General features: G+C 44.6%; 1 protein-coding gene across 4 annotated transcripts in view; it reads right to left on the bottom strand.

The window, feature by feature from the left end:
* The window catches only part of LOC121871466 (flocculation protein FLO11-like), a 222,094-nt gene that overhangs the window by 44,815 nt on the left and 163,427 nt on the right, over window positions 1-13,852 (bottom strand). For 3 of the 4 annotated variants that reach the window (XM_042373806.1, XM_042373807.1, XM_042373808.1), the window contains 3 exons: window positions 6,822-6,964; window positions 4,577-4,795; window positions 1,852-1,981 (listed from right to left, as the gene is read on the bottom strand). In XM_042373806.1, coding sequence (XP_042229740.1) covers window positions 1,852-1,981; window positions 4,577-4,795; window positions 6,822-6,964 — 492 coding nt within the window. Of the gene's footprint in view, window positions 1-1,851; window positions 1,982-4,576; window positions 4,796-6,821; window positions 6,965-12,239; window positions 12,316-13,852 lie in introns of those variants that run through there. The other variant, XM_042373809.1, reaches the window with a different exon arrangement.

The raw sequence follows: 13,852 nt of genomic DNA, 5'->3' as shown, positions 1-13,852 counted from the left end.
TCTCTTTTAGGCACCTGATATATCCTATACATTTATCTCAAGGAAGTATTATGTAACAATTAGTATCATCTGCAATAGTACAATAGCATGGTGGTAATAAGAACATCTCATAATGTTACCTCGGTTATCACTTCAATGAAATACAGTGTGTAAGGGAAGGGGAGAAAAACATACCACCAATACAATGTCACGGGGTACAAATATCGGGGGAGGGGGAGGGAGGAAGGGAGGGGAGGAAGGGGGGCGGAGGGCTGTAATCCAGTAAGAGACCATAGCTGACCTTGTAACTCAACCATGTGAGGCGGGGGAGGTACTGGGAGAGAGGGCAGGGGAAGGTACTGGGGAGAGGCAGGTACTGGGGAGAGGGGCAGGGAAGGTACTGGGGAGGGGGCGGGGAAGGTACTGGGGAGAGAGGCAGGGGAAGGTACTGGGGGAGAGGGGCAGGGGAAGGTACTGGGGAGAGAGGCAGGGGAAGGTACTGGGGGAGAGGGGCAGGGGAAGGTACTGGGGAGAGAGGCAGGGGAGAGGGACGGAGAAGCCAACTGTCTACTGGTGCTTGTCCTCTCGTTAAGAACATAAGAATGGAGGAAATTGCCAGCAACACTATACCATACGCTAGTAGTGATTTAGACCATTCAATAAGGGTAATCACGGTATAAACACGTAGTTAATCATATCAATCATGACGTATTAAGCCATTAGCAAATAAAACTACGTAGAGGTCAGCAGAAGCAACTACATCACCACGTACTCAACACAGCCATGCACTACAGCAAATAAACAATGTTGTCTATATCTCCCCAGTAACAAGATATTTCGAAGCCGTAATTCAGCATCAAAATCCCTGTTATTTACATTAGTAGTTCTTCCCCACAACTCTAAGTCTTCGTTAGTATTATTCTCCTGAAGTAAAACACCTGACGACGAGGAATCACACTAGTGTTTATTTCTGGGAGACCTTCATAACGTTATACTGCCAGGTAAACATAACCCTGCAGAATGGTTACCTATCCTAAGCATTCCTATATGTACTTACATCTAAATTACCGGATGTGGACTTAAAAGACTTCAAAAGTACGCACCTCGAGTGTGTGGGATGTAACCCCTGTCAACCTTTTTTGCTATACCAATGGCTTCTCCTGTAGCAACCCCAGCTGACGACAAACCCTCGCTTCACCTTCCCACCCACATCACCCAGACACAAATTGATGCTAAAAAAAAAAGTACTGTGCTGTCTACCTCCACTATGACCCAGATTCGAAATAAACTTGAGTCGGACGTTGGCCAGTGAGACTCTTAACGAATATCGAGGATTTGTTTTTTCTCCCGCTACAGTACTGTGGTTTCCTCCTGTACACTCACTGGACCTTATGGAGGAAGGAGGGGGGGGAGGGGGGATAACTGAAGGTAGTGAAGTTTAAATGGAAGGTCATAAACCACTGTCTCCCTTATCCCACACACACACACCTAAGACTCACCTCGACCGTTCACCACCGGAATTAAAACTTGTATCATAATGTTCTTGCTATAATTTCACTTCCCATGAGACATATTATCACGGGGGCAATTATTACACAGTGAACGTCATCATCTACCTTTGACGTTACCGTAGCTTATATGACATCAGAGTAAAATAAAAAAAAAAAATTGCTTTGACGCCATCACAGAGTTTACCTGCCCCTGAACCTTCACCACACAAAATACTTACCTCCAACAATCACCATCACCCCATCAAAACTCAGTCTGGTGATCTACGAACTCCGCCAGGACACACAGGTAAAAACTAAAGATCCTCAAACACGCAGCAGACAAGAGCGAAGTTGAGAAAAATAAGAATACTCCTGTACTCACCCTCTTCGGCGGTGGGTGTAGGGGCGTCGTGGGGGTTGAAAGCCTGAGCTCCAACACCAGCAGTTTCATCAGAGTCAGAATCGTGAGTAGCCATCTCTGGGGCCTCGGTACCTTCCATTGGCTCGTCGTGCTGCAAGATAAACAACAACAACTTCATTTATTTCACCAACACAAAAGCGGAGATCAATAATAACCTACAACTCATAACTGACAAGCGGAGATCAATAAACTACAATACCTACAACCGCATTATAACCCTGATTTATATTTTAAGGGTGTCTCGGGGTTAGTGTGTACAGTTATCGCAAAAAATCAGAAGAGTATGTATGGTGAAGTGCCTCCGCTATTCCTAAGTGTATAATGTATGAAATAGTAATATACTTTGGGAGTAAAAATCTCTGAACCGCGACCTAATTGCTCATCACGTCTGGGAGGATGAGTCTACAATTCAAATACGATGACAAACCGGACACGCATCGGTTGGGGAGATAATGATCGGAAACCACTGATGTTAACGAAAGAACGAACGAACGGACGGGCGCACGCACGGACGGACACGCCAAGAATATTCTGCCTTCACAACAACACAGCCTTTAAAACCATTGTACTGGACGGATACTGTGTGTGTGTGTGTGTGTGTGGATATTTTGTTGTGTGGGTATCTTGTGGTGTGGGTATTTTGTTGTGTGGATATCGTGTGGTGTGGGTATTTGGTTGTCTGGATGTCTTGTGGTGTGGGTATCTAGTTGTCTGGATGTCTTGTGGTGTGGGTATTTTGTTGTTTGGATATCTTGTGGTGTGTGTATTTTACTGTGTGGATATCTCTCCTGCTTTGCGTATTTTGAAACCAATATCATCGCTGGGGTTAAGTGAACATGACTACAAAACAAAAACAAAAATCCTTTAACGATCCGTGGTTCAGTTTTCACGCTAACAAGAATTTTTACCAGTGGAAAAACATGCAAATTATGTGGCTAATTTGCATATCTTGACACCAATCGCGCTGCAGCCCTACAAGGTCGACCAAAATAAGTTAATCGATGTTTTTTTTTTATTTTTCCTGACAATACTGTAAATATCTATTCAACGTGAACAGGAAAAAATATGCAAATCATGTAATTAATTTGCATATTATCACACCAAAAACAATAGGGTCTCTAAGATGGCGGTGTTATGGGGTTAAACTATTAAGACACAAACACGGGTATTTATTGCTATCAGCTATCGTCGGGTGGCCCAGGTTGGATGTTCTCAGGTCTAAAGTTCTGGTCACGCAACAGACCTAGTTACTAAGGAGACTGTTGACTGTTCACACTACCAGGAGAGTTAGACCAATCAATGGTTATAACTCACATCAATACAGGCGCTGAGGTTACCAAGTACTACATCAATTACACAAAAATCCCTCACTGTATAGATCAGAAAATTCAATCTAGTCTGTGTAGGGGACCAAGTATTAATTATACTGTACAAATTATAAATGAATGGTTATTACTTATATCCCTATCCAATCTGATATGTTTAAGATATTCGCTGAACATCAAGAACCAAACCAATACAGTATATCTTCTCTAATACCCTCAGAGGGGCCCCCGTACATTAGTGGTAAATAACACTGGATCAAGTATTCCTATGTGCACTTTTTTTTACCCCAATAGCTATATCATTATAACTGAAAACTTCATAATTTACAGTAAAATTTAATATCCCAGCATAATTTAATGAATATAAATCAAAACTCAGAGCCATTATAAAACTTTAATGCAGAATTTTCGGTAAATGTTAACGATAGATGGCACCGACCTCAACGCCAACCCTCGACTACTCGGGCGGGAAAAATAAAATTATAGCCGCGGTAAAACCAGCCAAAAATCATGACAGGCTAAATATTGACGTACTGTACATTAAAGCTTATAGGGTTTTAATAGGTAAGTGTGGTACGTGCGGTATTAGGCTTCTATTTCACTATCCGCATTGCCTCCTTAACTATAACGGTACAGAGAAAAATCATAATATATCAATCTGGCCAAGACCAATGTAGCCGCCATCAACTAACTGACAGTCTCTCTTCACGTACTGAGTAACACTACACTCCTGCGTCCCTCCTACACTACACACCATCATATTTTCTGAAAACTTTGGTGTCAGAAAATCCGCCTCATTGCATATTGGGGTAATAACGCATTTAGGAGCGGACGTGACGGAAGAGCATCATTACAAAACACTGCAATAACAAGATCCAGCCATCGTCGAGGCGGAACATCATCATCATTCTGTGGGGCTGCCACAAGTTACCGTCACTGTACCGCAAGTTACCGTCACTGTACCACAAGTTATCGTCACTGTACTACAACCTACCGTCATACTGTATTAAAAACTGACCGTCAATTGGTGCCATTCACAACCTTTACCTAGCATTATAGTAGTGCCTCTCTTGTACGCACTCATGAGGCTTTGCATGCACTTGAATCATACTTGCACTGACTTCGACACCCATCAACTACTTACATATATTATACAACAAAGGTATAGTTAACCTGTTATATTTATAAACTTACTTGTTATAATTATGTGATGCATGACATTTACATTCTATTATTTTAAGTTCGGCATCAGTATGAATATTAACACACCTGGTATAGACGTCAGTATGAACATCCACACACCTGGTATAGACGTCAGCATGAACATCCACACACCTGGTGAACACACATCTAAGGCTTACCGTGGGGTTGAAGCAGAAGGGAGTGGTTGCCTCTTCCGTTTCCATTTTCTCCTGGTAGATGTAAGATCCTCCAGCAGGACTCTCGCCCTCGAAGGGGTTGTATGTGGGGATGGTGGGCGAGATGGTGTCAAACTGGTTGGAGGGCGGGGAGAAAATGGCGTTGATGGAGGACGGTGTGGAGTCCTTGCACAAGACAGCAGCCGGTACAGGTTCCGGCACCTGCAGGAGGAAGACAGACAGTGGTGGTGTCAACAAGGTCTTACTGACTTATCCCCCCCCCCCCAAAGACATGATCGTACTAAACCTGTCTGTCCTACAGTAACACTAGAGACACACCGGTAGACATCACCAGAGACAGACATAAGGCTAGACGACTGGTATATGACCACTAAAGCTGGTTTTATTTCAGAGGTTCTCACATCTTGAACCACATCACCACTACCAAGAGTCCACACGCAGCTCCCCCCAGGTCGTAAGGCAGCTATATTAATACTAACTCTGTTTACCATATTAGGAGAAATAATTACTACACTCGCCATACATTGTACATTTTTGTCTGTCTTGTTTGTTTAGAGTTAACTTCACATCATGACATTCGCCACTGAGTACACACTATAGCGCTGGTACAAATTCATGCGAAGTTTTAATCTCTGGCCTTTCACATAAACTCGAATCTGGTGACGTGCAGCAGTAAGTTTAGTTATGATACATAGTCAAGTGAAGCCTCATCATAACACATGTATCGGTGCAGAAGTTATCCTCAACACAAGAACACAGTTAGACACAGACAGCTATGTCACTAGGCACAAGGAAACTTCTTTTAACGTGACAACTGGACAAGGCAACAAGAGAGCCGTGAGTTATAGGCCTACAAGTATTCTGGGGATGATGACTGAGATAAATTACTTTTTTTTATGGGGTAACTAACTGAATATCCAAAACAATCGATATGTGATGGATCTTAAATATATAAAAAATATACCAATAGAGGGAGGAAAATTTTGCAATTTTTCTAGACTACACTATAGTCAAATACGTGAGAAGTGGAGAAGAACCAAGATGCTACGGGACTACATAACAGTAATAATTTGGGGGGGAGCACAGGAGGTGGGGGGGGCACACACTGAAGACTTCACAACATGGGGCGGGGGGGATGCAGGTATTTATGTGCCATCCAGAGGGAGTGTTTTAAGACACAAGCTGCACAAGTGTACCAACGAGTGTACCTGCTCAACCAAGCTGCAGTCACTACGCAGGAATGCACGCCGCGAATAGCCAAAGTTTGGTGGATCATGAGTCATATCGGGAGCCCGGAATTGTGCCCGCACCTCACGTCAGAAGTAACACCCTGGAACACAGCCCAGTTACACGCCGAGGGTTTAGACCAGGATACTGTGAGGTGAGGGGCTGTGAGGTGAGGGGCTGTGAGGTGAGGGGCTGTGAGGTGAGGGGCTGTGAGGTGGTGGGGGGCTGTGGAGGTGGGGGCTGTGAGGTGGGGGACTGTGAGGTGACGTGAGAAGGTTGTGAGGTGTGAGGGCTGTGAGGTGACAGAATGTGAGGGAGTATAAGGGGGTAGCAGGGAAAGGGGGACGGTGAGGTAGGAACAGTGTAAGGCGAGGTATAATGGTACACTCGCTACACAAAGCACAATGATCTATTACGGAAGACTGATGCACCTATTACAAAATTACGGGTACAGCAATGTAATATGCAACCGAGGCAACTCAGGCAACTTATAGAGAGAAGTATATGGCTAATACCCATACCCAGGGTAAGGTCACGTACCCATCCAAAGGTCACGTACCCACCCGCAATAAGGTCAATCAATTACCCAGAAGACGGTCCAATAACTACCCATATTAAAGGTCTTATACCGACCTTGTGTAAGTAAATATACAAGATCACAGAAACATACTACTACAGTACCTAGTGTTAGTTGATACTTATATACAGCATAACTACCCAGTTTAAGGTCATACTCCACACACCTTCCCAATACAAGGTCATACTCGCACATATCTACCTTAGGTCAGGTCAGGTCATGCACCTAGCCAATAAGGGTCACAAAATAAGCATCAGACAAGACTATGCGTCACACAAACGGACAGAGACAAGGTTTCACCCGTCTGGCATTGTGACCTGAAATGACCTAACACTACGATATGACTTGATCCCAACCTCGTCCTGGAACTTGGCTTCTTTGACCTGATTCAGTGATACGGAATCAACCTGAGGTGGCACTGACCTGGCCTTGGGCGATGCGCTGTGCCTCCTCCTCCATGAGTGTGGCTACGGGTCGCAGGAAGACCACAACAGCAGTGATGTTGTCCTCAGAGCCGGTGCTGCGTGCTGCTTCTACCAGACACCGACCTACACCATCAGTGTCACCTGTAAATACAACGAATAGCCGTCATTAAACCGACTCACAACACAACACATAGTTACATGACTACCACACACACACACACACACACACACACACACACACGCACACACACACACACACACACGCACACACACACACACACACAGAAAAAATAAACAAATAAGTAAATAAATAAATACAAAATCAATAGCCTGATATCAAAACAAAATCAATGTCTATTTTTTAGCAACCCTTTAACATTAATATTACGCTAACCATTTCTTCATGAACAGTATTTTGGCTAATGCTCTGCTCTATACATAAAAGTTAAACCTTAAAATAAACAGACAAAAATACCACAGAAAAGTGCGTTAAGGGCAAGCAGACCAGAGACTAACAATGCCATGGGGGAAAAAAAAAGCTCACCTAACTCCACCATATATTTTGGGAAGAGCGACAAGTATTACCCGCCTCTACCTGCACGCAGGAACATGACTACCACCACCAACCAACCAACCAACAACCACCTCATTAACCAACAGTCTCAAAATAAGAGTTGTGGTAGCTATAAAAATCTTGTTTTCAATAATCTTCCTTCGGTTTTTCTTTCGTTTTTTTCCCCAGAGTCAATAAGGAGGAAATGTAAGGGGAGTAAAGGTGAGGAGTGAGAGAGAGGACAGGAGGAGATAGAACGTCAGCCAGTCCACCACAATGATTGAAACCACCTTCACCACCACCACCGCCTCGGCGCCCCCTCACACAGGTGTATCTTAGGTTAATTCTGGGGCTTAAGTCTGCAAATACAATAGGTAAGCCTTCCGGATGACCTGGCTTGTCTAGTTCTATGATGAGAGAGAAAGAGAGAGATTAACGTGGAAGGATAGTTGAGGCAGCAAGAGGCACGCAGAGGAGTCACCGTGAGGCATGCGGTAATGTCAGTGTGGAGCTTCAGCTTGAGGGGAAGTTTGGCAGAGCTAGCGATGACAGCCACCTCAGGAAAACACGTGCCACTGCCTGTCGCCTCCAGAACACACCGCTCACCACCTCACATCACAGATACAAATGATAAGCGTAGCAGCCTCTCTGCACACTGCCCCGCCCCTCCTCTAACAGTCAATCACCTACTACAAATGTCAAGGTACAACCGAAGTAGCTACAGTTTCGTTTATTATTTTTCTACAGATTACCGCACCCAAGCAGGCCAAAAATTACCTGGATGTCTATGCAAGAGTAGTAACAGGTGTTAACATATGTTTCTAACTCGGGGACCAAGGGGGAAAAAATCAAGAACCACAACACCATATTGCCCAAACCATACACACTGTACAGTACACATCTGACATTATACCTCTGAAGTATCTTCTATATAAAATTTTAAATAATTTCCAATATAAATATGAAATGTATATTGTAAATTCTTCCTGCAATACGATAGTGCCAAGATGTGGGGGGGTAAGGTAAAAGGCTTACCTGCACTGGCACACGTGCGCCACCCGGTGCTTCTCAACGAGGAAGTTTAACATTAAATACTCTCTAGTCAGACCTAATCGCATATTGCCCCAGTGGTTTTAAAGAAACGGAGTTAATGCTCGGGAATCATGTGCTTATGATTAAATGAATAAAAATATCAGTTTCCTCCATGATTCATACAATTATTGGAATGATCATCACGGGACAGCGACGTCTTGGCCAGCTATCACCGTAGACAGCTAAAGGCCTTGGGTGTATATTCAGATTTACTTCCAATTAACCTGTTATTATAATATCTAGTGCCTGCGTCTCATTTGTTATGGTAAGTATGATGAGACAGATAGTTAGTGTACTTTGCATTTGTCAACGAACCTCTCAAGGCCTTATATAAACTAACATATATCGACCAGTATTTCCACTTAGGCACTAATGGCTTCATTTTATCACACCCAATTTTTTTTAGTTGCCCTTTGTATTGAATCCTAGATTGCTGGTTTGCATCCCTAAGTTCTCTGCACCCTACCAACCCACCCCACTAGCCAGAGAGAGGAAGCCTTGAAGACACTGTTTTACACACACACACACACACACACACACACACACACTTCCGATCAGTGTGATAAAGATGGTGTCAGAGGTAGACGGGCATCACCAGACACATACATGGTAATCTGTCAAGCCAAGTGGTATTCACGAGGCAGGCCAGCGGTGTGCGGACACCCTGAGATAATTAAATTAATGAACATTACTTAAAACTTATTAGTGTCAATGAACGAGGTTAGTAAAACGACGGTAACCTCACATTATATACATTAAAAGCAATAAAAATTTACGACGCAATTTAACAGCTAAAAATGTCAGTTTCTTGGTAATTACAGATGGTTCTGACTGTATTGATATACTTAAGGTTGGGTACAGCTACTCAACCATATGTAGTCGAGAGTACTAAGGCCGAGAGAGAGAAAAAGTTTGAGTATCTGTACTATAAATTTAAATAAACCTTTCGTTACATAAGAACAGGAGTAAGGCAAACTTTATACACATTCATTATATAAAGTAATTACTATTCAAAGTGATTAACTGATTACACCTATGACCTAAAAATACGTCATAATTATACGTACATAAATATTTTTTTGGCCTGTCTTTCCATAAGCAATACCAAGCTGTACACTATAAATCGATTATGGGTCGTGTTCCAGGGTAAATGGTCTTCTCGGATCATTCCTTTTGCGACACACCACTCATTAACTCAGGGTGTGGTTGTTGTGTTGGCGACAGCTTCTACGCCTTTAGCAAATTCACACCAAGGTAGCCCTATTGGTCGGCCATCATCGAACAAGAGACCACCATTATTATATTAAGGATGGCGTAGAAGAAACTTTTAAAACAACCAATAACGTCGATTCAAAATAAAATGTCAAAGGAAACTAATGACAACATTCACTAACTTGTTTCACTTGTTTGTATCGGAAAGTTGTGTTCTTATCATAACCCTTAAATAAGTAAGTCGTTCTTATCATAACCCTTAAATAACTAAGTTGTTATCAGCCACGTGACAGTGTTGTGCTCCTCAGACAGACAGACAGACAGACAGAACAACAAGAAGCCCCACAAGACGCACTCAAAAACGTACACCATGTAATTATGTACAACTTTGTCCAGTCACTCATGTGTACTCTCCCTCACTCTCCCCCTTCCATACTCTCACTCTACACCTCCCTCTCTCCCCCACAACCATTATTTTTTTTTCTTCAACATGGAATTTCTTTTAAAACTCTCTCCCCCAGTCCCTACTTCACACTACTGCCGGCTGAATTGGACTTTATATGACCGTCCACTTACCTCACTACTGCTGGTGAGGCGGACCACAGTATCAACCATGTGCGCCAATAACACATAGGTCAGGTCAGGTCAGGTCAGGTATAATGTATCACAGTCCTAGTAAAGTTGAGAGCGGTGGTGTAGTAGATAGTGAGCATCTCCTGTGTCCACCACCGAGTGCCTGGACCACCTGGAGCTATCATGGCCAACACCAACCTGGCCAGATGACCACTACCTCCAGGCTCCCCTTACCGTTGTTCATAACTACACCTACTACCACCCACCCACTCTCCACCACACAGACAGACACACAGTAACTGTCACTATAATCTACAGAAAACCGGAAATGAACTTGTGTTGTTGGGTAACCCTGATGACCTGCCTCAACCCAGATTACTGTACCATAACCTTAGCAAACCTACTTAGTCTAGTCAAGACAGTTTCGTAAATACCAACCCTGGCTGACTAGACGACTGTGTGAGTGACCTAGCTGACTCACTGAGATAATTTCCTGACTAGACCGCAGCTTAATTAATGGCCATGTCTTGGTCACTCCCGTCTGTTTATCATCTGCTTCCTTCTTAAGTCTAGGAGTGAGAGTAAAGCCGTAGTGGTGCATCAGCTGGGGAGGGAGTCAATGTGTAACGGGGGTGAGGGGAATGACATTAACGCCTGTTGACATACCCACTCCACTTTCCCTTCCCCCTCCCTCCTGCACGCACACGCACACACACACACCCCTCTCCTCTACAACCTCCTCTTACAGTCACCCCTCCACCACCTGACACATACCCCTCCACCACTTGACACATACCCCTCCACCAACTGACGCATACCCCTCCACCACCTGACACATACCCCTCCACCACCACCTGACACATACCACTCCTCCACCTGACCCATACCCCTCCACCAACCATACCTGACATACCACTCCTCCTCCACCTGACACATACCCCTCCACCAACTTCATACCTCCACCACCTGACACATACCCCTCCTCCTCCACCAGACATCACTGATCTTACTCTACAGCATGTGAGTAGACGCCTCCTCCACCCTCACCAAGCCTCATAGAATCCTGACTTACATGACTGTGAGACACATCAAGTGGTAGCCCCCCCCCCCTTTCCTCGAAGCAACTTGTTATTAAAGATCCGAGCCAAGTCAAGGACACGTCAGGCGACACAGTTTCGTATTAAATCCTGGATAAACTTCAATGTTTCCTCGCTTGAACAGAACCCAAACTACAATTCTCTTCACACGCATTGGTCAGTAACTATGATCAGCGTATCTCCTTCAGAGCGTCTGTTGACAAGGGAGGAGTATATTTAGCGGTGAGTGGTGTTGGGGCGGAGGGTGCATGGGGTGTGGCGCAACAGGCAGGCCGGCCGGCGCCCCCCTTCCTCACACTCCCACAACCACCTGCACTAACATCACCACACAATATTCCTGCTTCACTGTCTACAACATCCACACACACACAACATTCTTGCTTCAATGTCTACAACATCCACACACACACAAACAACATATTTGCTTCACTGTAGACAGTGTGTATGTGTGGATGCTGTAGAGTACACACACACACACACACACTTCACTATCTACAACACACACACAACGCCAGTCTCCACCTCAACCTACCGGTACATCACACCAGCACCACAACTGTCATTCTACTTGAGCCATACAGTACGTAGCACTCTCCATCACGTCTTCCTCCCCCATCACAGTCTCTAACACTGTAAATTCGACACGACTGAAAACAGAACAATGTACAGTACACAACAAAGAGTGAATTCCAGGCTGTAGTTTTGATGACTTAATACACAAGTACAACACTACCAGCTTCCAAATCTCCACTATCATGTAACTGTCCAAGACGAGTGTGGCGGGGACGACAACTGCCAGAATCACCTTCAGGAGCTGTGGCAGAGCTTAAGCAGCACCCACGACGAGACTCACAACACGCCACCAACGACACACAAAACAGAAACGCACGTTGGGGAGGCTGGAGAGAGGAGGAGCGCCGGCGTCTTCACTTGCAGGGTGCAAGCCACGAATGCACAGCTCCCCCTTGGATACCACCCCCGGTTGCTTGCAGCCAACCCCCACCGCCTGTGCTTTCTCTCCCCGCCCGCCGCCTCGACACACCTCCAACTCTTTAAGTCGTTTTCCTAATCTTTCGGCTTGGTTCATTAGTGCCAAACATCTCGACTACCCACAGCCTTCATACATCCTGTAAATAACACATCTCTGCACAATCTATGGCGGATTACAACACCAGGACATATGGTACTCTGTCTCTATCGTGTGGAGGAGATAAAAGGCGAAGGTGTACATGTGTGTGTGTGTGTGGCTGCCGTGAGCGGGTCATCTGGTCGAGACATCCGGCCTGGGGCTACGGTGGGAGCTGCCGGCGTCTCCACAACCAATCCACTCTCTCCCGTTACTTCCAACACCTTTATACACAACCACTACAACCCCACCGCACAATATACACATGTGTCCTTGCTTTTCACCCTTATAACTGTCAGGAGAGAAGAGTGACAAAGAGTGAGAGCGGCGGGAGAGGGCGTTGTTAGCGTGGCAAGTAACGTGTGGTAAGAGGCGATGACTCACCCTGTATGACGGTGGCAGGAGCTGCACCACCACCACTCTTTCCCTCCCTACCTACCTACCTACCTACCTGCTTGTTCCCTCCCTACCTACCTACCTACCTGCCTGCTTGTTCCCTCTCTACCTCACTTCGCTGTATGTTTGTTATCTATTTACCTGCCGAATTTTTCCTGTCTACCTGTTGTCTCTACTCTGTCTGTCTGTCTGCTCATTTCCTGTCTTTTTGCTTGCCTGTTTATTTTTACGTGTCCTCCCGTTTTTTATTGTTTTGTTTTTTTACCTCTCTACTTACATTTGTTTTCTACCCCATTTTCTCTGCTGTCAGCCTCCCCCTGTACCAGCCAGCATGCCTGCCTTAGTTATTTCCTGTTAGACTGTCTGCCTGGGTATGGTTGCCTATTTTTATTTATGGTTGTCTTGTTTCTTTGCTATAAACCTGTCTAGCTTCTTGATTGTTATCGCATTCCCTTGTAATTGATTGTCTGCCTGTAACACTGTTTACTTCCAGTCTGGAATACTGTTTACTGTCTGCCCTTAATATATTGTTTTGCTTGTCTGATATTTTGTTTATTTCCTGTTGACTTCTTTACCTTTTTTACCGATTAGTTTATCTGTACATCCTGCCGGGTTGTTTTAGTTTGCTTATTATTTTCCTGCCGATTTATCTGTTTATTTGTTTGCGTTTGTTGACTGCCGGTTTGCTTGCATTTCAGTCAACTCTCTCCCCACACAACCTTACCACCCAACATAACCTACAACCGCATCTTCCCCTTCTGCAGGTATGAAATCGCTCAGGAACCTATTCCCGTGTATCCAATTGGCTGTTAGACGGGCTTGTTGTGGCCAATCAGTTGTTGCATGAGGTTAGTGTGAGTGGTTAATCAGCTGTTTAGAGAGATCTTCTGACACCGATGCTACAAACTAATTTCTCAACGGGGTGAAAATTCCATCTCATGTCTCTTGATGGCAAATGATTTCCTGTTCCTCTGCTATGT

This window comes from Homarus americanus, unplaced genomic scaffold (genome assembly GCF_018991925.1).
Source record: "Homarus americanus isolate GMGI-L3 unplaced genomic scaffold, GMGI_Hamer_2.0 scaffold45698, whole genome shotgun sequence".
NCBI lineage: Eukaryota > Metazoa > Arthropoda > Malacostraca > Decapoda > Nephropidae > Homarus > Homarus americanus.
Note: the sequence above shows the minus strand (reverse complement) of the source record. Positions and strands in the feature narration are given on the sequence as shown.